Raw genomic sequence first — 22,568 nt, 5'->3', positions numbered from 1 at the left:
CCAGCTCCAGGTTGAGCTGTTGTTCAGCATCTTAGCTGTGGAGGGCAGTGTTCACTCGCCCTCATATGCGGGATCCGAACCGGGGCCCTCTGGCATCCCAAGCGAGTTCTTAACCATCGCGCCACTCGGCCGGCCCTCAAAATTGATTCTGATCAAGACCCTCTCAGCCCCAAGGCTCACGCCTTTCTCCCCTCAGCGATGCTGGGGGAAGAGATGCAACCCCTCACCAAGTGGACTCTCCCACATGAGGAACTGCACAGTTCACACAGAGAACACATCCGGTATCACCCGCTGTCTTTGCCAAGTCCCAGAAGAGAGGAAAGTGGCTGGAGAGCAAGGCTCTGAAAAGGGCCTGTCCTGGGCAGACTGACACTCTTTGGGGCTTTCTCTTTATCAGGATGGACGCATGCAAGGCTCTGTGTGTCGGGGGTCCTGCGCCTTTCACAGAGTCCCTGTCAGAGTTTTGGGAGGTCAAGGCCGATGTCCCTCTCGCCACAGCTGAGACTGGGGTGTGGCTAATAGGGCGGCTTCTTTGCCGTCCTTCCAGCCTTCCTCATTGGAGGGAGTGCAGGAGCAGGAAGATGACCCAAGGACCTGCCAGATTTCCTCCCACACAGACTTCTGTGCAAGATAAAGCCAGGCAAGGCTGTGCCACAGGACAACAGCATAATACGTTCCCCTCCGGCCTCCTCCCGGCTCATTGTTCTATGGCAGGAGTTGTTTTGAGTACGATCAAAGGAAGGAAGAGCCCTGCGCTATCAGGCTGGGGAAGGAGGATGCTCTCCTGACCGCTCCTGTTGCCCTTGGCCACCCTAGTTTTAAATATGAGGAAACCTAAAGGCAATATGCAGCCTAACCCCATCCACGTGGTGAGGCACAGCAGGCAGTGCTGGGGCCCCGCTGGACCTCTGGTGAGGCAGCAGCCCTATCCACACCCACGACAGCCGCTGTGGTCATCCAGCCCTTGTCCTCTCACCCAAGCTAGGGGTCTGGGACGCCTGAGCACAGGGTCGGCAGCAATGTAGAGTGGGAGCCGGAAGTGGACTGTGGCCTGGCTGCATTAGCCGTTGTTTACCCCTTGGGCTGAGAACGAAGGCCATAAGGCCACAACCGTTGGAAATAATAGGCCAAAAAAGGAACTTCCTGAGTTTGGCTGGCCTGGTGCCTACCGCTCATGACAGTGAATAGCTCAAGTTCTCCATAATGTAGTCAAATTCAGGACTTGTGACCTTTCCTATGCTCAGCCCAGGTTCAGGCTCCTGCATGGGGCGGTGCGTGCAGTCAGCCTCACAGCTGGATTCCTGCAGGGAACTAGAGCAGAAACCGGGCTTCCTTCAACCTGGACTTCAGAGGCAGGAAGGAAGGGCAGAGCTGAAGGTTCCTCCTGACGGACTCTAAGGCTCAGGGAGTCCTTTGCCCCTCTGAGACGTCTGCCCTGCTGACGTCCAGAGTCTGCGTCTCCAGGTGCCCAGCTATAGCGGCCCGGTCACCTTTGTCTGGGCTGGAGGCCATGTTTGAGCCATCAAAGGAGCCTCAGTGGGGAAAGAGGTCAATGTGCTTCCTCAACCAGAAAGGTGGTTTGAGTTTGGCCAAAGCAGCCCAAGCAAACAAGCACAAGCCTGTCAATTGAAAGATGGGGGCTGCTGGGAGATCACACGACAACAAAATGAGAACCATTATCAGTCTCGTCCCAGCCTGAAGGAGGGAGAGCCTTTGAAGCCACAGACAGGCTGAACAGAACTTTCCACCTGAGAGGCGCTGGAGATGGGAGGTCAGGCTGCATGCAGCCCCCACAAAAACTGATCAAAGCCTGCTGCAAAAGGGAGGTGGCCCACAGCTGCAGCCCTGCTCCCCCAGGGGGCCGCCCAGGGCTTTCTGAAGGCAACCAGGCTGCCTTTGCAGGGGCCTGTGGGAAAACCCAGCACAGATGCACTGTGCAGCCAAACCCCCAGCACTGCTGGGAGAGGGGGAAATAAACCCCTCAGTGGTCCTGAAAAGACGAGGCAGGGAATCAAAGCACACAGAAAATGCTAAGACCACCCACCTGATGAGTGCCTACCTTTTGGAAACAAATAACTCCTGGCTTCCCAGGCTCACTTCTAAAAGAACTAACAGACTGAACACGCTGCCTCAAAGCCCCATGTGCTGAGGGGTCTGTGAGAAGCCTGGCTCCTTCTAAGCATCCAAAACTTAAATTGCGTTGGCCTCTGTGGTGCCTATTCGAGGGCTTCCTTGCATCCACTCTCTTCCCTGGCAACCTGAGAAACCACAAGGAGCCTCATTCAGGGAGGGGGAGGGTCCTATGTGGATGCCATTAGCACGCTTCTCAGGCTGGACAGCAGCATCTGCCAGGGAACATTCTCGGGGCATCTTCCAGGCTGGATCCGGGGGATGAGGGCAGCTGGGAACAGCTCTGTCTTGGACGCTGTGTCTGTTCTGCCCAGACTGGTCCCTCGGGAGCAGCTGCAGCCCACCCTGCCTGGCCTTGTGCCTCTTCCCTCCTGCCCAAAGCTCACCTTTGGAGGACTGGCCCTTAACAGAGCCCACAGTTTGGTCTGTTCTGAAGTGGGTGCACCAAAGCCAAGCCATTTCCATTGTGCCCCTCTTCTAAAAAGAATGGGAAGGTTCTTTGCTGCTCCTTCTTGGGAATCAGTTTGGAAGGAGGGAGATGGGGGATAATGATGTGGGGGCCTTGGAGGTATTTGGGTGGAGGAATTCGTGTATGGAGAAAGGAGGTTGCCAAGCAGGGCCAGGAGGAAACTAGATGAGAAAGTTTCAGAGCCACTGGTTAAACCAGCTGGCATTCTTTCCAGAATAGATGAGCAAGAACTGGACGGAGAGCCTCAGCGATGAGAACAGAACTGAGGACAGAGGCATCTCCTTTCTGCCTTCTCCAGAGGATGGATCCTAAAGAGGGGAGGCAGCTGGGAACGACTGAACTCCCACCCACTAGTCACTAGAAGATGTATATCTTTTTTTATTTTGCCCCATGAGATGGGTGGGATTGTCTCCATTTTACAGGTGACAAAACAGAGATTCTGAGAGGTGACCTAGGCTCTCCTAGGACACACATGGAACTGTCGATCTAGAACTCAAGCCTCTGGTGGCCTGACTCCAAAGTTCATAAAGCTTTCCCACTCTTTCCAGTCCTGCCCTGCCTCTCAGAGCTACACGTATGTTAGTAGATGTTCCATAAATATTTGCGAAATTGAACTGAACCAAGTAGCTGAACACACGCAGGCCCCTTTCACCCTGACCAAGAGGAATCCTTTGAGGGTCTGGGTTATGGAAAGAAATTCTGTGAGGCACCAAATAAAACCCTGCTCTGAGGTGCAAGGAGGCCTTTTTGAAATTAATACCTAATAAAGTTTACACGGACCCCCAAAAAGGAAAAACAGAGGGAACTGGAACAATAAAAAAGCAGAGTAGGTAGATAATAAAACTTCACAGTGTTGTCTTTCATCCAGGAAGCACAAAGCATTCACAGGCTCTAATTACACCTTCATCCCCACGGCCCTTTCTGAAGTGGGTAGATGCATGTTCACAGTACCCCTCACTTTAGGCACGGACAGACTGGGATAGCAAACGCCTTAGCAGTTCTCCCCAAGGCAAACAGAACGCAGAGCTGGAACTGGGAGCACAGCCTGTTTCCCCAAACCTGTGTTGGATGTTACCTTTCACTGAGTTTCCTCACTCAGCAAATAAAGCCAAGTTCTTCTTGGAGAGGTTTGAGAATCGAGGGTCAAAAGGCCTAGAAATGATTGGGGGCAGAGGGGAGGAATTAGGCCTCACTTTTGCCTGCCCAGAGAATAAATCCCCCTTTATTTGCGTATAATCATATGCACATTCTTTAATTTAGGCATGTGTCCATTTGTATACATAAGCGGGTGCTCACAGTCACGAGAACCCAGAGGCCTGGGTTGGGACAGCCCCTGTAGGTAGTGCTACACCCGACAGTAGGTGCTTCTGATGATGAAGGCTGGAAAATGGTGTCTGGGCTGATCCCCACCATGAAGGTCTGGGGGAGACGCTCCTGGTGGTCACAGGGATGTGAGGCTCAGACAGCTGGAGATAGGAATGGGGACTTAATGGCAAAGGAGTAATCCTTTCTCTTTTATTTTGCTGGTTCATGTCCAATCATGTCATTTCTTGGCTTTAATAACACAATAATAATAATTGCACATGGCTTTTTAATGGTTCTCCATTGCCAAATAGCATTCAGCACAAATTCCTTCACTGGACCCTGGAGCACTTTTGAAGCGTGACTCCATCTAGGACCCCAGTCTTATTTCTTGCTCCTCTCCTAATGTCTGTCTGTGCAGTGATTCCCAATTGGTGGGCTGCGTACTTATGGGGGCCATGGAGTTCCAGCAAGGGGTCCCTAACTCTACACCACACCAAATGTGGGCTGCAGCCTAATTCAATAGTACATAGCATTAAGGCTTATTTGAAAGAGTTGTCAAACTTCTAGCAGCTCTTTGTCATTGTGTTTTCTTGGGTACTGAAGCTCCCCAATTATTATGAGAAATGTCCTATGTCATGGTAGTTGTTTTCAAACTGGGATCCAAGGAACGCCCCAGAGAGTCCCTGAAGCATCACCGGGGGAAGAATCAGGATCAAGCCAGAGCAATGAGACCCCCCTTTGCCCTCCCTCCCACACAACACACACAACTAACTCGCCCCCCTCCTCGTAAGATTTTATTTGAAAGGACTGTGCTGGGGAGGAGAGTAGGGAGGAGTTTACAAGTAACGGCTGAGGACGAAGTACGTGTACCTCTAGCCAGCCCCTTGCCACTGTGCAGTGTAGCACAGTGAGAAATCAGTGGCACTCCCAGTTGTGCATCCCAGGTGGTATGTGAGAGATGCAATAGAAGGTATTTCTTTGGTCCAGACCCACACAGCAAGCACCCTGGGTTTGATAGTTTCTTAGATGAATTAAGTTCATCCGGCTCTTGGAAATAAGAAATGAGCTTGTATATTAGCCAGTCCAATTGTCAATGCAAAGACAGTATCCCCTTTGCATGTGCAGTGCAGCATTTATTGCTGTCAGGGAAGGGGGCGGGAACCCTCGTTACAGCAGGTCCCTGCATAACGCCATTTTGTTCAACTTCATTTTGTTATAATGTTGATGAGAAGAAAAAATAAAATTGATTCCGAGCCTGGGCCATGGTCTGTATGGACTTCTCCCCTTGTCTGCATAGGTTTTCTCTGGGGACTCCAGTTTCCTCCCATATCCCAGAGACGTGTATGTTGGGTGAATTGGCATGTGTCTACATTGTCCCAGTCTGAGTGTGGATGTGTGTGAGCGCGGCCCCTGCGATGGAAGGGCGTCCTGTCCAGGGTGGGTTCCCACCTAAGCTGCAGGGAGAGGCTCTGACCAACTACAACCCTGACCTGGAATAAGGAGATTAGAAAATAATGACTTTATTTGTTTTTATTCATCTTTCTTAAATGTACATAGAGCTCACATTTATTTATTAATACTGTGTTTAACATTAGAAGTGTTTGGGGGCTTTATTTAGAAGGTTGATGATGTTTCAGTGACCAGAAACATGCAGTAGGAACTTAACTATTATTTGTATCAATTCGCCTATGGTAAAACTGGTTTTGTCATATGTCATTTTGCTTAAAGTTGCAGCTTCCAAGAACCTATTGACGAGGTTAAGTGAGGCCTTACTGTGTACCAGCTCTTCTTGTGCACCAAAGTTCCAGAGAGGCAGTGGTCACGTGGGGGCCATTTGTATCTCCTTTAGTTTCTACCCAAATTAGCGTTTGCTCACTGGATTGGCGCCTCCCACCTAGACACGGTTTGCTCTCAGGCAACCGGGGCCAAGAATAATGGGAATAACAAGAGGTGGCAAAGCAGGACCCTGAGATAAGACTTCCAGAAAGTCTCGAGCTGAGCCTCCATCCTCTCAGCCTGGTTTCATGCAGGGCAACAAATAAAGAAACCCCCTGCACAGTCCAGAATAGTGCTTGTTAGTGTGTGAAACTTGGGCCGGAGGTGGGAAGAGATGCCTGTGTAGCCTGCTTGTCACTCTGCTGTCCACACATACTTCTAAAAACCCGCCTTCCCAACACTCAGGCTTGAGGTAAAGCCTGCAAAATGGACGGCAATTCTCTCTGTTACATGAACTCCTTGTTGGAGGCAAATGAGAAACAATGGCAAGCTGACCCAGGCCTGTCACAGCTATGAATGAGCCAAGTGGAATGTGGTTGTGTGTGTGTGTGTGTGTGTGTGTGTGTGTGTGTGCGCGCGCGCGCGCGCGCGTGCGCACGCACTCACATGTGAATATAAACATACTTGGCTCAGAGTTCCTGTGTGCTGGGGGTATGCTGAGGAGGGCAAAACGTTCTGTGTGTGTCTGAGAGGGTGACAGGGAGAGCCCCCAAGCCTAAATGCTCAAATTTATAGATAGGGTGGGGCATGGGATGGAACGGGGGAGGGGGGGGAGTTTTGAGAATGGGAGTGTCTGTGTATGAACACATATCTCTGCTCGTGTGTATTGGGGGAAACTGAGGGGAAATTTTGCGTTTGGGTGTGCGTGTGTGTGTGTGTGTGTGTGTGTGTGTGTGTGCATGGGGCATTGCTCCGTTAGAGTCCCTCTGTCACCCTCAGGCAATTCACAATGCATAGGGGGTGTGCATGCATTCAAGTGTGACGAGGGGAACTGGGAAGTTTTGAGAGTCAGTGAAAATTCTCAGAAAAAAATCTGGCAACTCCCCATACCACAGGTTGGTACATACTCAATGCTTGTGAAGTTCATTTCCTGTACTAGTTACCAGCCCTTGTTTATACAGGACACAAACTATGATTTAGAGCAAAAGCTCCAGGTATCAGAGGTGAGTTGAGGGACAGTGCATTTTGCAAGGATGGGGAAGGAGAGTGGAGGGCGGTGTCACCGCCCTGTGTCTTTTGAAGGACGGATGAAATCAATGTTCAATATTAACCCACAATTCCCACCCTTCTGAGCTTGGGAGGGCGAGAAAGTAGAGCTCTAATTTTAAAATTCTGTCCTCCTTCATCGCTCTGGAGCCATTTCAGCGCCCAGTCTCCTCAGCCAATAGCAGCTGGACATTCTTGTGTGTCTATGTGTTTTGAAACTTGTCAGGCTTACGGCACTCTGAGCTTTAGCTTGTGAGCTCAGCCCCAGGAAGTGTTTATGAGTTTCTTCACTCTGCTTTACTCTGGCTCACCTTTGTTTGGTGGTACAGAAGGGTACAGCCTGACTTAAGCTCTCTGCTCGTTGTGTGAGGGTCCCAGATCACACAGGGTCCTCGGACTGGCATCCACAGCTGAGCTGGAGAGTCTGGTCCAACCCCACCGTGGCGTGCACACGGGCAGACATTTCTGAATGCCTCAGGATGGGGAGAAACTGCACTATACAAAGAAGTCCTGGGCATGTGACCTCCTCAGACTCTGTCTCCCCAGTGTGTTCATCCATGTGGCACCCAGCTCATAATAAGTGCTATGGCCGCTCATTCACCATTGTGCATTCCATTCTCTCCAAGGGCCATGAAGCCATTACCAGAGTCAACAGAGCCAACAGTCACTCTTCAGCACAGCTCAGGACCTTGCTGGATCAGGCCCTGACTCCGCATGGGTTCCTGATGCACCTGTGTGAGAATTACGAGCCTCTGCTTTTCCTCTAGTCTAGACTCAAGGAAGCAGTAGCAAAAATCTCTTGGCTATTGGGTTCCATGGAGTAGAGAGGCTGGGAACTTATCAGGAAACCGTGTCTAGACAAAATGGAGCTGTGAGGAATACATCCACAACCCTTAGGGGTGGTGGAAGCAGAGCTCCAGTCAGAGAATGTGCTAGAGGCTCCCTGGGAGGTGGAAGCCAGAGGAACCATGCCTTGCCCTCTATCTGCCAAGGTCTAAGCCCTGCTTAAAGCTATTTCTGAGCACAGAACCCTTCTGATGGTGGGACCCAAAGATGCTGATGGGGTCATTCCCCAGGCTTTGCTTTAGTCCAGTGCAGGACTTCAGTTGTTTATGGTGAAAGAGTTTGCTTTATACTCTACCCCTGCTCAGTTGGAGTCCCTCTGTCACCCTCAGGCAATTCACAATTTTTAGTCATTTGGACACTTCCGAACAATAGCAGGACTCTAAATATTGGGACCCATGACTCCGCGGTGAATTCTGAAACTTCTTTGAGGCATTGCCTGAAGTTCAGGGAGAAGCTTGCCAAGGAAAAGAGACCTGGAGATAGCAGTGGAGATGGAGACGGGGAGGTACAGTCCATTTCCTTTAGAGAAATGCTCAGCTCCTGTTGGCTGAGGACCTTTACATGGAGTTAACATTCTGTGCAAGCTTGTGTGGCACTCCGTTTATCTGTGATTCTATTCAAAGCCCAACATAACCACCTTCCAGAGTATTCTAAGCCACTGTGATTTCAGCCTGGGGAGACGTCCTTCCTTGGCTAGAAGTGTCTCCACCTGGAACCAGGCCTGGCCCTGGAGGAAACAGGTTCCTATGGGAAGAGGCCTACATTTGCCCCTCCTGCTCCAACGCAGCAGCTTTCTTGGTGTCATCCGCTTGCCTGCCAAGACTAGTCCCTGAGAGGATGCTGATTTCTCAGGCTCCCCTGCCTGTCCCCACAATGATCCCAGCAATTAGCTCCCAACTGCCTTGGAAGGCGGCCTGATTGCATTTCCAGCCTGTAGCATTTGCATTGGAGGCTTTTCACTCAGGTTTTATTACAAAGGAATTTGTTTTTAGGGAAGGGCTGGGTTCTCTTCCCCGGTCCTCCCCAAGCACCCTATGTACCCCTTCATCACTGTGCCTGTCATGGAATCATAATTCACCCCTTCCTTATATCTTCCCCTGCTAGCCTGGAAGTCCCTGAAGACCAAGGGCTGTCTTACAGCCACACTTAGAGGAAAGTGAGGGCAACCTGGGGTCCTGACTGGCTGAGAGCTGCCTAGGACCCAGCAGGCCTGGCTGAGTGCCCCAGCACTCACTAGCCATTGTGTCTTAGATAAAGGTTCTTTTCAACAGGTATGTACGGTCTGGCCTGATTCTCGTCCCCATCCACTGATGCTCAGTGCTACATTTCCTTATCTAAAAAGTGGAGCTGTATTACCCCGAGCCCCTCACTGGATGGTTTGTAGAACCATACATGTAAAAACTTTGTACAGTGGTCAGTGCAATACACGTAAGGGAAGGGTGTTATGTTAAAGGCCCCCAACTCCCTTCATTGCCCTCATCTCATGAACAGATCTTCCTAACTGTGGTGCCTATTTCCCATGTGACCTTCAGTGCGTTGCTTTAGTGAAGTGACTCTGTTTCTTCATCTGTGAAATGGGAGTGTAGGGTTGTCAGGGATTTGGCCCATGGGGCCCGTTTGCTGACTCTTGCTTTAGCTCATGATAGGTGCCCAGCAAAAATGTGGAAAATTAACGTGTTGAAGATAGGTGAGTAGAGGCCTCTCTGCTCTTCCTGGGCCTTGATTTGACTCTGTTTCCACAGGTCCAGGCTCTGTGTTCTTGCCATGGGATCACAGCGGCAAGACCCTCACCTCCTCTTTACTCCCCTCCCCCAGCCTTAAGAGATCAGAGGCTCATTCAAACCCACCCACTTAAAGGAGAGCTGAGTGTTTGTGCCTTCCAGGATCTGTCCCCCTTCCCCTCCCCACCTAGGGCTTTCCCCCTCCATCCCGTTTGTGGAACACACAATTTGTAATCTCCTTAAAACCAAAGAAGCAAGGCCTCTGATTCATGTAGATTAAAATCAGCTGCAACCTATTAATGGCCCAGAGCCCAAGACAGATTTTAGGAAACAAAAACACTGGACCAAATTAGACTGAACTGGCCTCTGTCTCCAGGGTAGGGAGGTGGGGTAGGAGGCTGGGGCTGAGGGGAGTGGCCATGTGGTTTTAATTAATTTGGATTCTCTTCCTGAAGCTAATTCACCCAACACAAAGCATGTGTAGCATCATGGAAGCGGCCAGCCTTGGAGCTGGGCTCTCTGTGGTGAAAGCCCCGGGTCCTGTTGGGGGGCTGGGGCTGGTTGTGTGTCTGTAATTAACAGGTTTCAAAGTGGTTATTTGGAAAAGAGAATTTCAGTGGCGCGTTAAAATCCTTTCATCAGCCATCAGCCAGCAAGGCCTTCAGCAGGGTCCTGGCCACTTACAGCTTCAGAGCTTTGGATTCCCAGGGTCACGTTTGAGAACGTGGAGGCTTTTGCCATTGGTTTTATTAGGCTGATGGTTGCCATGATTTTCATTATGTTGTTTGGTTACTGAGGTCATAAAAAAATGTTGCTCTCTTCCTAGAGTACCTAAGAGCCTTAGAAAGAAAAGACTTTATGGAAGTTACGTAACATACAGGCTGTGATTCCCTCATGGGAAGAGGGCTGGCCCTGCCTCGGGTCCAGGGGAAGTCACAAGGCCAGAAGAGGCAGGGCAACAAGCCAGCAGCCTGTCCTGACCTCACATCTGAGGAGACTGAGGCCCAGAGAGATGCCCCAGTGAAGCCGGTCTGGACTCCTGTTCTCAGGCTCCTGACTGGGTGTCCTTTTTACTCCTGGCACATTGAGGCTGTGAACAGAGTTGGAAAGGTAGAGAGGGAGTCTGAATTCTCCTGGACTGGTGCTTTGGGACACTTCGAAGAGTGGGAGGAAATGGTCAAACTCACGTGCAGCTTAAAATAAAAAGCTGCAGTGGGCGGGGAAATGATCAGGCCAGTGCTGGGCATTTTGACGATGCCTATGGGAGGGGAAGGAACTCTCCGCAGACGATAAAATGGCTGCACTGAGGCGCTGAGAGGGGACGAGTCACTGGAGACTTCACCTGGCACCGACAGCCCTGAGCTGCAGAAAGGAGGGAAATAGGTACCAAATCCCACAAGCCACAGAGATGGTTTCTTGCCACTCTGACTATAAAACCTCTGAAACCTTGTCAGGCTCCCAGAATCACCATATGGGGTGACAGGAACTTCGGTTAAGCCTGTGTTATCTGATAAATGGAACACTAGCCTGGCTTTACTTCCTGTTTTGATGATGGCTGCTTTCCAGAACTTTCTTTCATGGAGGACATGAAAAATATTCTGGGAGAATTGCTATTAAATATTGTAACTTCTGGTGCTTAAAAACAATGGATGGCCTCCAGAGCAACAGGCCTTGCTTTCAGAAAGACATAAGTAAGGCCTAGTCCATGATAAAGCTATGAAGGCATGTTCAGAGGGTTAGAGAGTGTCAGAACCGGGAGGGAAATTTGAGTCCCGCTAGTCCAGGCTTTCTTTCTACAGGTACGGAGCTGAAGCCTTGCAGCTGGAGAAGGGATCCAGCCCTCATCTCCGACCATCGGGGTTTGCTCACTTATACCATTCTTCACCAGGCCTCAGTTCCTCTTTGCTTTGACATTTTCATTCATTCATTCATTCATTCATTCATCCATTTATTCAATATTTATTGATTACCTTCTTCTAGGCACTGCTAATTTTGTTTCTTTGAAATTTTTAGAGGTGAAATAAAAGAGATACATTTCTGTGGAATTCATTGAAGAAGGAAAGGAAATTTTCCCCAAAAAATATAGGTTTTAGGAAAACCTGGGCATCCTTAGGAAACACCTGCCTTTCTGGGTGTATCAGATGGCCAAATGATTGTCATGTAGGGATGGGACTTCTCTAGGCTGCTTCTGCTTACGGTCACTGCCTCACTTCCAACAGCCACTAGGGCAACCTGGCCCAAAGGTTTCTGGGAGTGGAAATTGTCAGGGATTCTCTGGATCCAAGCTTGAGCGCGTGCTGGTAGGAACCCAGGCCAGTGGAAGACATGTGGATTGTACAGGTCCCTCAGCCTGCTTCCCATCAGTCTCCTCCTACAGGGCACTTGTCAGTCTTTGCTCTTGTTTATTTCTATGTGAATAATTCCTCAATTATAAATCAGAGAGCTTGTCACTGAGTTTTGGATTATCTCTGATCCTTAACTGTCCCAAGGCAAAAGAAATTAAACCAATAAATCTCTTTGTTTCTCATGGTTCAGAGTCCAAATCATGGACTCACTGGTCTGTGTAGAGTGAACCAAGCCTGTGCCTACCCACCCCGCTCCACCCCCTCACACTCACAGCACGCATTCATTCATTCATTCATTCATTCAACAAATGCTCAGTGAGCACCTATATGCCAGACTATATTCTAGACACTGGAGACAGAGGGTAAAAGAAGACAGTGTCCCACCATTCCACTTATATCTTAGTGGGGATGGTAGACAATGAGCAAACAAACTAATGAAATATGTATAAATATATTTATATATATATATGTATATATATATATATATATATAGAGAGAGAGAGAGAGAGAGAGAGAGAGAGAGAGAGAAAACGATATATATTTATACCTGGAATAAAAGCAAAGCAAATTAAAGAGATAGGAGTGAGGAGTGCACTGTTTTACACAGAGTAGCGTCAAGACCTCTCTGAGGTACTGGGCAGAGATTGAATACAGAGAGAGTAGACCATGTTCGATCCTAGGAAGAAAACCTTCCACACAGAGGGAACCATAAGCGCAAAGCCCGGGGCCAGGGACGAGTTTGATGTGTGGGAACAGCAAGGAGGTCAGGGACTGTAGCAGAGTGCGCGATGGGAGCAGCAATGGGACGTAAGGTCAGAGGAGTGGCCAGGAGTCAGCTCAGGGACTGCAGACTTTGGCTTTTGTTCTGAGCATCACGGGGTGTCTTTGGAGGCCTTGGAGAAGGACAGGGATGTGATAGAGATGCACACCGAAAGACAGTGGAGAGGCTGACAAAACAATGACGGCCCAGCTGGGGTTAAACATTTACATCAGACACATGGCAGATGATAGCTGCACTCACGGGTGGTGCCTGAAGTAAAAACCTTTTGAGGGATACATGTTTCGACAGGGTGAGGCTGGGCCTGGGAGCTCACTACCTCTCTACCAATTAGTCTTAAGCCCAAAAAAAGGAAATGCTGCTGTTTAAATAGCAGGGTTGGGACCCATGAGTCATAGAACCATCAATCAACTGGTCTACCATGGGTAGGCTCTGGGAAGTTGCTGGTGCAGGGGTCTCAAGCCCCCAGCAGGGATATTTGGCTGCCTGTTAAGGCCTCTGCTGAGGTGTCCAGACACACTCAGAAGAAGCCAACTCAAATACAGACCCATCCTTTAGGGGACCTGGCATCATTTTGGGCTGACTGTACACTGTCTGGTCAGATTCCTTCCCAGAGCTTTTCACTTTGCAAAATGGAGACCACCTCACTAAGGAGCAGAGGGGAAAAGGGAAAGGCATGGACTTTGGGTCCAGTCAGCCCCGGATGCAACCCTTGCCTTGCCACTTAGCAAGCTTTTGGAAAAGCTACTTAACCTCCTAGAAGTGTCCAATACAGTAGACAGTAGCCACATGTGGCTATTTACATTTAAATCAATTAAAATAAAATGAAATTTAAAAAAAATCATTTCCTCAGTCCCACTCAGCACATTTCAAGCACATGGGCCTGGTGACTATTAAGGTATTGGACAGTGCAGATATAGAACATTTTCATCATGGCAGGAAGTTCTGTTGGGCAGTTTCACTTCTTTAAAAAGGAAGTAACCCATGAGAAATGAATAAGTTAACAATCACAAAATACCGGGTACTTCCCCTGTCTCATTCTAGGGGCTCAGCACTTTGATAGTCATGACCCACGATTTATCATATGAATCTCTGTCCCAGCTCTGATACTGGCTCGCGCTGGGACCAGTCACTCGATGGCTCTGAGCCTCAGTCTTCTCATCTGTAAAATGGGAATGCTGAGTGACTTCCTCACAGCATAACATGACCCTTATTTTTCTCACTTCTCTGTGAACCTATGAGAACTCCCTTGCCAACTCTCAGCTGACTTATTTAGACCCCAGTTTGGAATCTCTAGTCCTGCTGTACTTAGCAGAAGGCATGACTCATATTGTGGCTCAGTGATGCATTATGGAGATTTTAGCCATTTTGAAGGATTCGAACATGGCTAGAGGTATGAAGTTCTAATGAAACAAGTGGGCAAGTTTGATCAAGAAAAGTAATCATTTTGACTTGAGTCAGATATTTACCCTGCTCTCATCCTCTGAAAGCAGTCATGTCTTGGGTCCCCTGACTTCCTCACCTAAATGTTCCTTGTGTGGGTGAAGCTCTCAGGGACAGGCTTTCAAGCAGGTTTCTGGTATCTTGGCCTCCAGTCAGTCTTCCTTTTTCCACTTTGGGATTTTGTTGTTGTTTAACGTTTATTAACTACAGGCATTTGGTGGGTGGAAGTTGGGATTTGCCTGGGGCTGGAAGGAAGTTATTTTCTAGGCCAGGATAAGGTGTGGTTTAAGCGTTGAAGCTGGAATCCCCTTCACCTGCTTAATGCATTTCAGGGGAGATTTGTTTTCAACTCGCAAATTACCTGCTAGGATTTCGAGACCTGAGATCCTATCTCCCCTGGCTGTTTTCTTTCATTTCCGATAAGAAAGACAAAGAAAAAAAAAAAGAGTGAGAGGCTGAAGAACAACATTCTTGCACTGTTTTAAATAAAATTGCATGCAGTGAGTGATTTTCTTTATTGTCTTCTATAAAGCAGGTGGTAGTGGGCCTGTACAAGCCATCAGAGCCTCTGCTCCTAGGGAGGCATGCCTGGGACCCGGGGAAGCAAATGCAACTGGGCTTTTACAGAAAGCTCAGGGAACAGCATGGACTTAATGTGTCCAATGGAGCTTTCTAAATTTCTCCACCCTGCATGCTTCTCCACCTGCAAATTTTTCTTCTCAAATGATAGCAATTCCAACCTTCAAGCCATTCAGGCCAAAAACCTAAATGGAGTCACCCTTGATACCCAACTTTCTCTTACACCCCACTTCCAAGGTGCCGTGGAATCCTGTTGGCTCTACTTTCAAAATCTATCCAGAATCCAGCCAGTTACCACCGCCCCTGCCAAAGTCCTGGTCAAAGCCACCACCATCTCTCCCTTGGTCAACAGGGAGAACCTCCTACCATCTCCCTCTGTCCACATTCCACTACCTGGTCCCCCTTTTTCTACTTGCCCTACAGTATATTATCAACATAATAGCCAGATCAGAGCACATCCTCCTCTGCCTCAAACCCCCAGATAGCCTCAAAATGACTCCCATCTCTCTCAGAGTAAAAAGCCAACATTCTTACATGGCCATCAAGACCCTGAAGAATCTGGCCCTGTTAATGCTGACTTTCCCTCTCTCTCCTCTCCCTCTTGCTCATTCCTCTCCAGTCACACTGGCCTCCTGGCTTTCTTCAGACACACCAGACATGTATCTACATCAGGGCCTTTGCTGCAGCGGTTCCCTCGCATCTTCAAGTCTTTACTAAAATTTCACCTTCTCACTGAGGCTCACCCTGACCACCCTAGTCAATCCCACAAACTCTCCAAACTCCCTTGCACTCCTGCTCCCCTTGACCTTGTTCTACCTTATTTCCCCATAACACTTATCACTTTCCAACATACCACATAATGTGTGTATTGTTAATGTATATTGCTTCTCTCTCTTCTCATTTCTAGAATTTTAACTCCATGAGGGTAGGGATCCTGGTCTGTTTAGTTTGCTTTTCTCCCTCCAGTGTCTGCAGGCACTTGGCTCGGAGCTGCTCTTCTTTGCCCACTAGTGACCTAAGTTTGTCTGCCAGTGAGCCCCTCCTGGAGACATGGGCTGTTCAGGGAGCCTGAGCTGAGAATGGCTAGAGCTGAAGTGAGCCCCAAGCATTGCCAGGCAAAAAACGAAACAAGCCAAGGTTATGGGAAGGGGTCAACTCATAAGGGAGCCCCCAGTAAATTCAAGTTCAGAAGAAACAGAGCTAGAAGGAACTGTCCCCAAGCTCATGGAGGGTAAGTGCGCAAAAAGTTACCTAAATGATGGTATAAAAAGAACATAATGAGCAACCAGACAAAAATGAAGGAGAAGGAGGAACAGCAGCAAAAAAAACCCCTTTTAGATGTGGATCAATTCCTTTAAGCTAACAACTCAGTTTTTTTGGTTTTAAGGACTCTCTTATACTCTTAGAATTTGCTGAAGACCCCCCCCCGCCCCCAATTTTTTTTATGTAGGTTGTATCTATTGATAAATCCTGAGGTAGTCAGCCTCCAGGATAGCCCCCAATGATCCTATCTCCTAGCATTCATGCCTTCCATGTGTATTCTCCTTCCATATTGAATCAGGGTTGGTCTGTGTGACCAATAGAAAATGGCAGAAGTGAAGGTGTGTGATTTCAGAAGCTAAGTCATAAAAGGGACTACAGATTTCCACTGGGCTTCTTCTTTTTATTCTGGAGAAAGCCAATTGCCATGGGAAAGGCCTACATGAAGAGGAACTGAGGGCCCCCCTACCCCACTGCCAACAGCCAGCAACAACTAACCAGGCTTGTGAGTGAGCCATCTTGAAAGCAGATCCTCCCTCCCTAGTCAAGCCTTCAGATGACTACAATCTCATGAGCGGCCCTGAGCCAGAACTGCCCAGCCACGCCCCTCCTGGATTCCTGACCCACAGTGACTGTGAGGGACTGATGATGGTGACTGTTGTTTTAAGCCACTAGATTTTGGAGTATTTTGCTATGCAGTGATAGATAATTACTTATATTATTTACCATGTTAAAAATTGAAACAAAAAATATTTAGTATTTAATATTTAACTCATATCAATAATACTGGTATTAATCATATTAATTAATATTTAATCCATTTGATATTTATATGGATACATTATATTTATTAATAAATTTATTACTCTGTTAAAGTGTTTTAAAAATAACATAATCTTGTAAAAATAACTGTTTTCTAAAACAAAATACAATAAAATTTAGTGAGAAGAGCCACAGTGTTTTATATTTTCACAAATCTCTTTAATGTCTGGCTTAATAGAAGACAGCTGGATTCGCATATCTACTTCTGCATTCAATCAGTTGTGATAATGTTGTTTTGGTTGAAGTATATGAAGGAAACCCAGCCTCACATAGATATGTAGCTGGGAAAGGAGGAATATTTTAATAGCCCTTTCAGATAATTGTGGATATTCTTCTTTGACACTATACCAGAACTCAACACATGGTGGTTTATTAAAAGTTATTTGCAACGTGGAATCTGAAACTATATCAATGAACTTTTTGTACTCAAGTTACATTCAAATCCACTTGGTCTGTTTTGCACTTTGAATCTTTTGCTCATGCGTGATTTTGTAATACTATGTATGTGTTATTGCATATTTCAAAAATATTGCTTCCCAAAGTTATGTAGATCTTTTAAATTTGATACACTATTTCAAGATGAAAACTAAATATTCACATCTGTTGATATCCCCACTCATCAGAAACTTTCGTAAGTATTGGGAAGGTGTTATATTCACGGTAACAGAGACAAGTTTTCAAAAATTCTAATTTTTGCTTGCAAGCTTTTATTTTGGCAACAAATACTGTCAGTTATCTTTCTTAAACTGACAAACTCTGTTCACTTCAGAGAAGATGTCTGTCAAATAACCAGTCTGAATGACCGTGGTTATTTGGTCCTTTAGAGTCAACAGGGTGCTCCATGAAAGTTCAGCTCACAACCCAGACATTCTCACAAATGCCTTTCCTGCAGTTTTGTACTTGGGGTACACCAGAAATGCTTTATGCTTACTCTCCAACTCACCACACAGAATAGTAAAAAGACACGTATTTTGGACAAGATGTTATAAAATTAACAATTTTTGCTGCTTCATCTAGGACATTCTTAAATGAAACTGGTTTCTTTTCTTTTTTTTTTTTTTTTGTTTTGTCCTGTGAGTTTGTGTCAATGAAGAATATCATGACTGCCCGTACAGTGTCTGGCACCAGCAATTTTACCCATATGTCAACACAGTGAAGAAGGCAAATAACATGTTGGTATTATTATGAAAATGAAGCTTTGACCTTGAACATCCCCTCATAGGGTCTCAGGGACCCTAGGGAGCCATAGACCTCATTTTGAGAACCATTGCTTTAAGGAAATGAGTGCTGTTCCATCACTTGTAGCATTTCTAGGCGAACGTGCTACATGCTAAGACATACATACAGGTACCAGTTATTTGCGTAAAATTGTAATGGCCAGCGTTTGTTGCATGAGCTAGGAAACAGTTCATTAAACATCAGCTTATTCTTGTGGATGGACTACATATGAAACAGGTTCTTTATTTAAGGGAAGGTGACACATTTTTATGCTTTTGTTTGCCCCACTTGTAAAAGTTGTATGGATAGTGATTGGAAGCTAGGCTCTGAGAAGTTCCTCAGCCTCTCAGCATTGAATAATTTAGATAAACCAGGAAGCTAACACTAGCACCGCTTCCTTTGTAACCCTTTTCTTCTCTCCCTTTCATCCAGTGAACAGTGAAAAGACATCCTTTTCAGAGTAGCAGAGTCCTTCCAGCTCCAAGCTTGAAGTGGGCAGAGGTCTCACCTGGACAGTCACCTCAGCGTGGGACGAGAGAAGCTGCAGGCTCCAAAGGCTACATGTGTTCAGTTGGCCGTGGCTCCCAGAGGACTTTATCACTGTGGAAGAGCTAAAGGCGTTGCCTCTTCTGAGGTCCTCAGCATTCCAGTCAAGTGGACTTACAGCAAGACAGGGAAGGCGGTGTTTATTTCTCCCCCCATGTTCAGTTTAGCTTGCACACCCTTTTCGCTGCCGAAAAGCAGAGTAGGTTTGAGCCCGCACCTGACTGGCCTCAGCTGTTGGGTGAGTGACTGCATAGCTGTTCTGTCTGTGATGGCAGGCCCCATCTGCAAGCGGGAACAACAAGCGCTTGTGTCCGCAGCCCTGGGAACTGGAGACCTTTCCACATCTGTTCGCCTAGTTGGGGGCCAGAGGAAATCACCAAAACCTTCCAACATGGGGCCAGAGCAGGGGGACAAAAGGGGAAGCCTTAAGCCGCCGGCGACCCCGGGTCATATGACCACCCCATGGTCCGCCCGCGTCCCCTTTCATCCCCTCAGGTCCCCAACACTCAGCCTTTTCATCATGCTCCAGGTCAGCAGGATCAGGTTTATGTGAGTCGACCAGAAAGCTTATCAAACGAAGGCAGAAGCAGGTGTTTGGAAACCTCCTCCCTGCCGAAAGCTGAGCTGACCAAGGTTGACGGTGTGGCTGCGGCCAACATCCCCCACTAATTGTGTTTTCTTTCCTGGACCTCTTTCTCTCTCCCTTTCCTCTCTTTCTGGTGTGGAACCCCTGGAGGACTCTGGGAACCAGTCACCAAAACAAACCATTCAAAAGCTAAGGATTTGGCGGCAGGGGTGGGGATGGGGGTCCAAGGCATGTAACATCACTGGCTGAACAGTGGCCCTTTTGCGCCAGAGTGCAGGAACTGCCGTTTGGAGGCATTCAGGGGCTTCCCCCCAGTGGTGTGCTGGAACCGGTTCCTAGAAGCTTGTAAGGATTGATTGCACCCACCTTTTCCCTTGTCATGTTGGTTGCTGGAAATGACCATGGTAGGCACATTTGCATCCCAGAAATCGGCAAGCTACAAACCAGGCTTTCTCCTCTCCAAAACTATTGGGTTGTCGGAAAAGTCATGATGTATTTTTTTTCTATGTTTTTTGTTGCAAAAATGCGTCATGACTTTTCCGACAACCCAATAGTTGTTAAACATTTACCAGCATGCCAGTGCCTCCACTTAGAGACTGTTGTTCCAAGTATGATTCTCAGACCAATTATACCTGAATTTCCCAGGGAAAAGAGAAGGATGTGCGTGTGTGTGTGTGTGGGGGGGGTACTTAAAATGCAGATTTCCTGGCCAACTTGAACTAACAGAACCAGAGTCTCTGGCGAGGGGGAGCCTGGGGGGATGCATTTTTAGCAAGTTGAGAAGGTTATTAATAAATTCAATAAAGTTTGAGACTTCGGGCTTAGGGAGTGGGAGAGAAGAGGGTGTACATCTGGCTCTTGGCATCTGGAAGGGACAGCTGGCTTCAGTCCCAGTTGGCCTGAGAACGGACAGCTGTTTTCCCTCGAGATATAAACTTCATGACAAGAGAAGGAGGTGGGAACTCTGGGGTCCCAGCCACCCACTGACAACATGATTGGTTCTGCCTTGGATCTCAGGATGTCTCCACTTTCCAACCTTGAGACTTGGATTCATGACAACATGGGCAAGGGCCCAGACATATGCATCAACGTGAACAAAGTCACCCTCATTTGTACTATCGATAGGCCCATGGAGCCCAGGGAGGGCCCGAGGTCAGTTTTCCATATTAGCTTGCTCAGGACAGCGTTTTTCTTTCAGATTTGTGCAGGCATTAGCAGGAACTTTCACAACCAGATGCGATTTGTAAAGTAAGGACTTTTGTTTACTTTAGCTCACTCAGCCTGGAAGAGAAGATCGTTTAGGAAGAAAGACAAAGAGAAGAAAAAAGAAACCTTGCTTTTTCTCAGATATGAAACAGAAAGTTTGCAGAGGGCGCAACTCTGCTTTTGACTTATTTTTCATCTACCTGAGGAAGTGGTTCAGATTAATTTTTCCTGAGAACTTGACTGCGTTTCATAACAGGCTGGGAGGCAGGTATTGATGAGAAAACAAAGACAGGCCATGTAACATGAAAACAGAGCTAGTAAATGGAAAAGCTGGAGTGTGTACTCTAATTCTTATGACCAAAACCAACAAAACAAACAAAAAACCAAAAAACAATGCACTTTCCTTGCAAGCATAATGCAGTATTTTTTCTGCATGTGACTGGAGCCCAGAGGAACCCTCCACTGGTATCTGGGACAGTGATATTGGACATCTGAGCTCAAAGCATTGTGAATTCCTAAACCATTAGAACTCCTTATATCCTGATGCAAATTCAGAAATGTAATACAAAGCCACATGTAAAACTTTCAAGATTATATGCTATTAAATTACAAACTATTAGATTATTGGCTATTACATTATCCACTAGAATGAATAATTGAGAGTCAACCATGTCTATGAATATAATTTAGACACACCCTTTATCAGACATTGAGGCTTGCAGCAGTTCAAGTCTAACAACCTGCCAGGTTAAAGGTGATGCCCTTGGGAGGGAAGACATTTTGAGGTGGGGGCTGTCACTCTCCTCCCGCTGCCCCTGCTTCCTTTGCATTATTCCTGCAGCGGCTTCTTCCTCCATTTATGAATCCCTAGAATCTTGCAAACCTCCACCATTTTCAGAATGGCTCCTTTGTACCTGTGGCCATGCCTCTGACTATTATGTTAGTTAATAATAGCTGAAACGTATTGAGCGCTCACTATATGCAGGTTGACTTCATTTGACTGTCACAGCAGCCCTATGAGGTTGGGTCCCTCAGTGTTCTTGTTGGAGGTAAGGCCATGGAGGATGACTGATGCGAGTCAGCTGCCTGTGCACACAGCTGGTAGGCTGAGATTTGAGACAGGGTCTTTCTCCCCGGTCCACACTGAGGGCGGTGTGGGTGAGATGTAAGCCTGAGACTCTCCATGTTTGGGTTTGCTGTCCTGAGAGTACAGAGGTGGATCTTTGATCTGGTTTTCTGTGGTGGCTCTGACTACCTCTGGCTCACTTTGGCCCCGTTCTGAGGTTTCACAGGAGGACAGCCCAGGCCAAGCCCATAGTGGCTGATGACAAGCAAAACGGCAGTAAGGAGGGGGGTCAGCTTCTGTATCTTGAGAGAAAGGACCAAAAAAACACCTCCTGAATGTTCTAGGGTGAGGTCAAGGGCACAATCTTTTCAGGCCAAACCTGATGGACAGAGCTTGAAGTGACTGCAAAAGGACATGGAAGCCGCTCTCGCCATTTCTGAGATGTCCGAATTCTCTCTCTGGAACAGAGCCTCTGGAAGTTTCCATAATCCTCCCTCTTCTGGCTCAGCTACACTTTATAAAACAACCCAGAGCCATCTGATTTGAAGCATGTACCGGCTCGTGTGTGCAAGACAGTAATTACCTCCAATTCCAGTTAGGAAAGCTGAAACCTGCCTTTTTCGTGCCTCAGACAATTATGGAAGCGCCTTTTGAAGCTCTGGATAGAATAGAAAAGCAAAACAAACCAGAGCCAATTAGAGCCTGGGATTTGAGGCTGGCTTAGTTTTGTGCAGCAGGACTCAGGAAGAACTGTGGGAGAGGGTCAGGGGTCACCCCAAACCTCCAGCTGCCAACCAACTTTGCTTGTGCCAAAACAGCCATTATTTTTTATTTAAAATCAAGGCCCCTCTCCCTGGCTCGGGCACCGTTTGCTGCAAAGAACTCTGCATCAGTTGTAAAGAAGCCTCCCTGATTAGATAAGGCCCCGGAATGCATTTGATGCTGAGCAAAACAGTTTTCTGACAGCTTCCCTTACATGCTGTTAGAATGGTTTTTCCTTAGCTGAAATTTGGTGAGATAAACTGAATCCCCAGGACTCATTTGTTTTGGGATGCGTACTTGTGGAATTTATGTGGACTATGTGCCATTTGGAGTTAAGGTTCTCTAGCCCTGAAGCTCTTCTGGGCTTGGCGGTGGAACCTGGTCTTCTTGAGGCAGGCCAGGTGACATCTGCGATGAGAGTGGAAAGTAGAATACCAGGCATGAGGGCACAGGTCAGCAAGCAGCCGCGGGGTGGGCGTGGAGCCTGAGGGCTCCTGCTTCTTT

The 22,568-nt window shown here is 47.5% G+C and overlaps 1 protein-coding gene across 1 annotated transcript in view; it reads left to right on the top strand.

The window, feature by feature from the left end:
* RAD51B (RAD51 paralog B) overlaps window positions 1-19,488 on the top strand; it is a 579,424-nt gene extending 559,936 nt beyond the window's left edge. The window contains exon 10 of the mRNA XM_019641386.1: window positions 18,331-19,488. Within this exon, the coding sequence (XP_019496931.1) occupies window positions 18,331-18,362 (32 nt within the window). The 3' untranslated portion in view covers window positions 18,363-19,488. The remainder of the gene's footprint in view (window positions 1-18,330) is intronic.
* Window positions 19,489-22,568: the final 3,080 nt, after the last annotated feature.

The sequence above is a fragment of the Hipposideros armiger genome, unplaced genomic scaffold, assembly GCF_001890085.2.
Source record: "Hipposideros armiger isolate ML-2016 unplaced genomic scaffold, ASM189008v1 scaffold_59, whole genome shotgun sequence".
Taxonomy (NCBI): domain Eukaryota; kingdom Metazoa; phylum Chordata; class Mammalia; order Chiroptera; family Hipposideridae; genus Hipposideros; species Hipposideros armiger.
The sequence above is the reverse complement of the archived record's forward strand: the minus strand, read 5'-3'. Positions and strand labels throughout refer to the sequence as shown.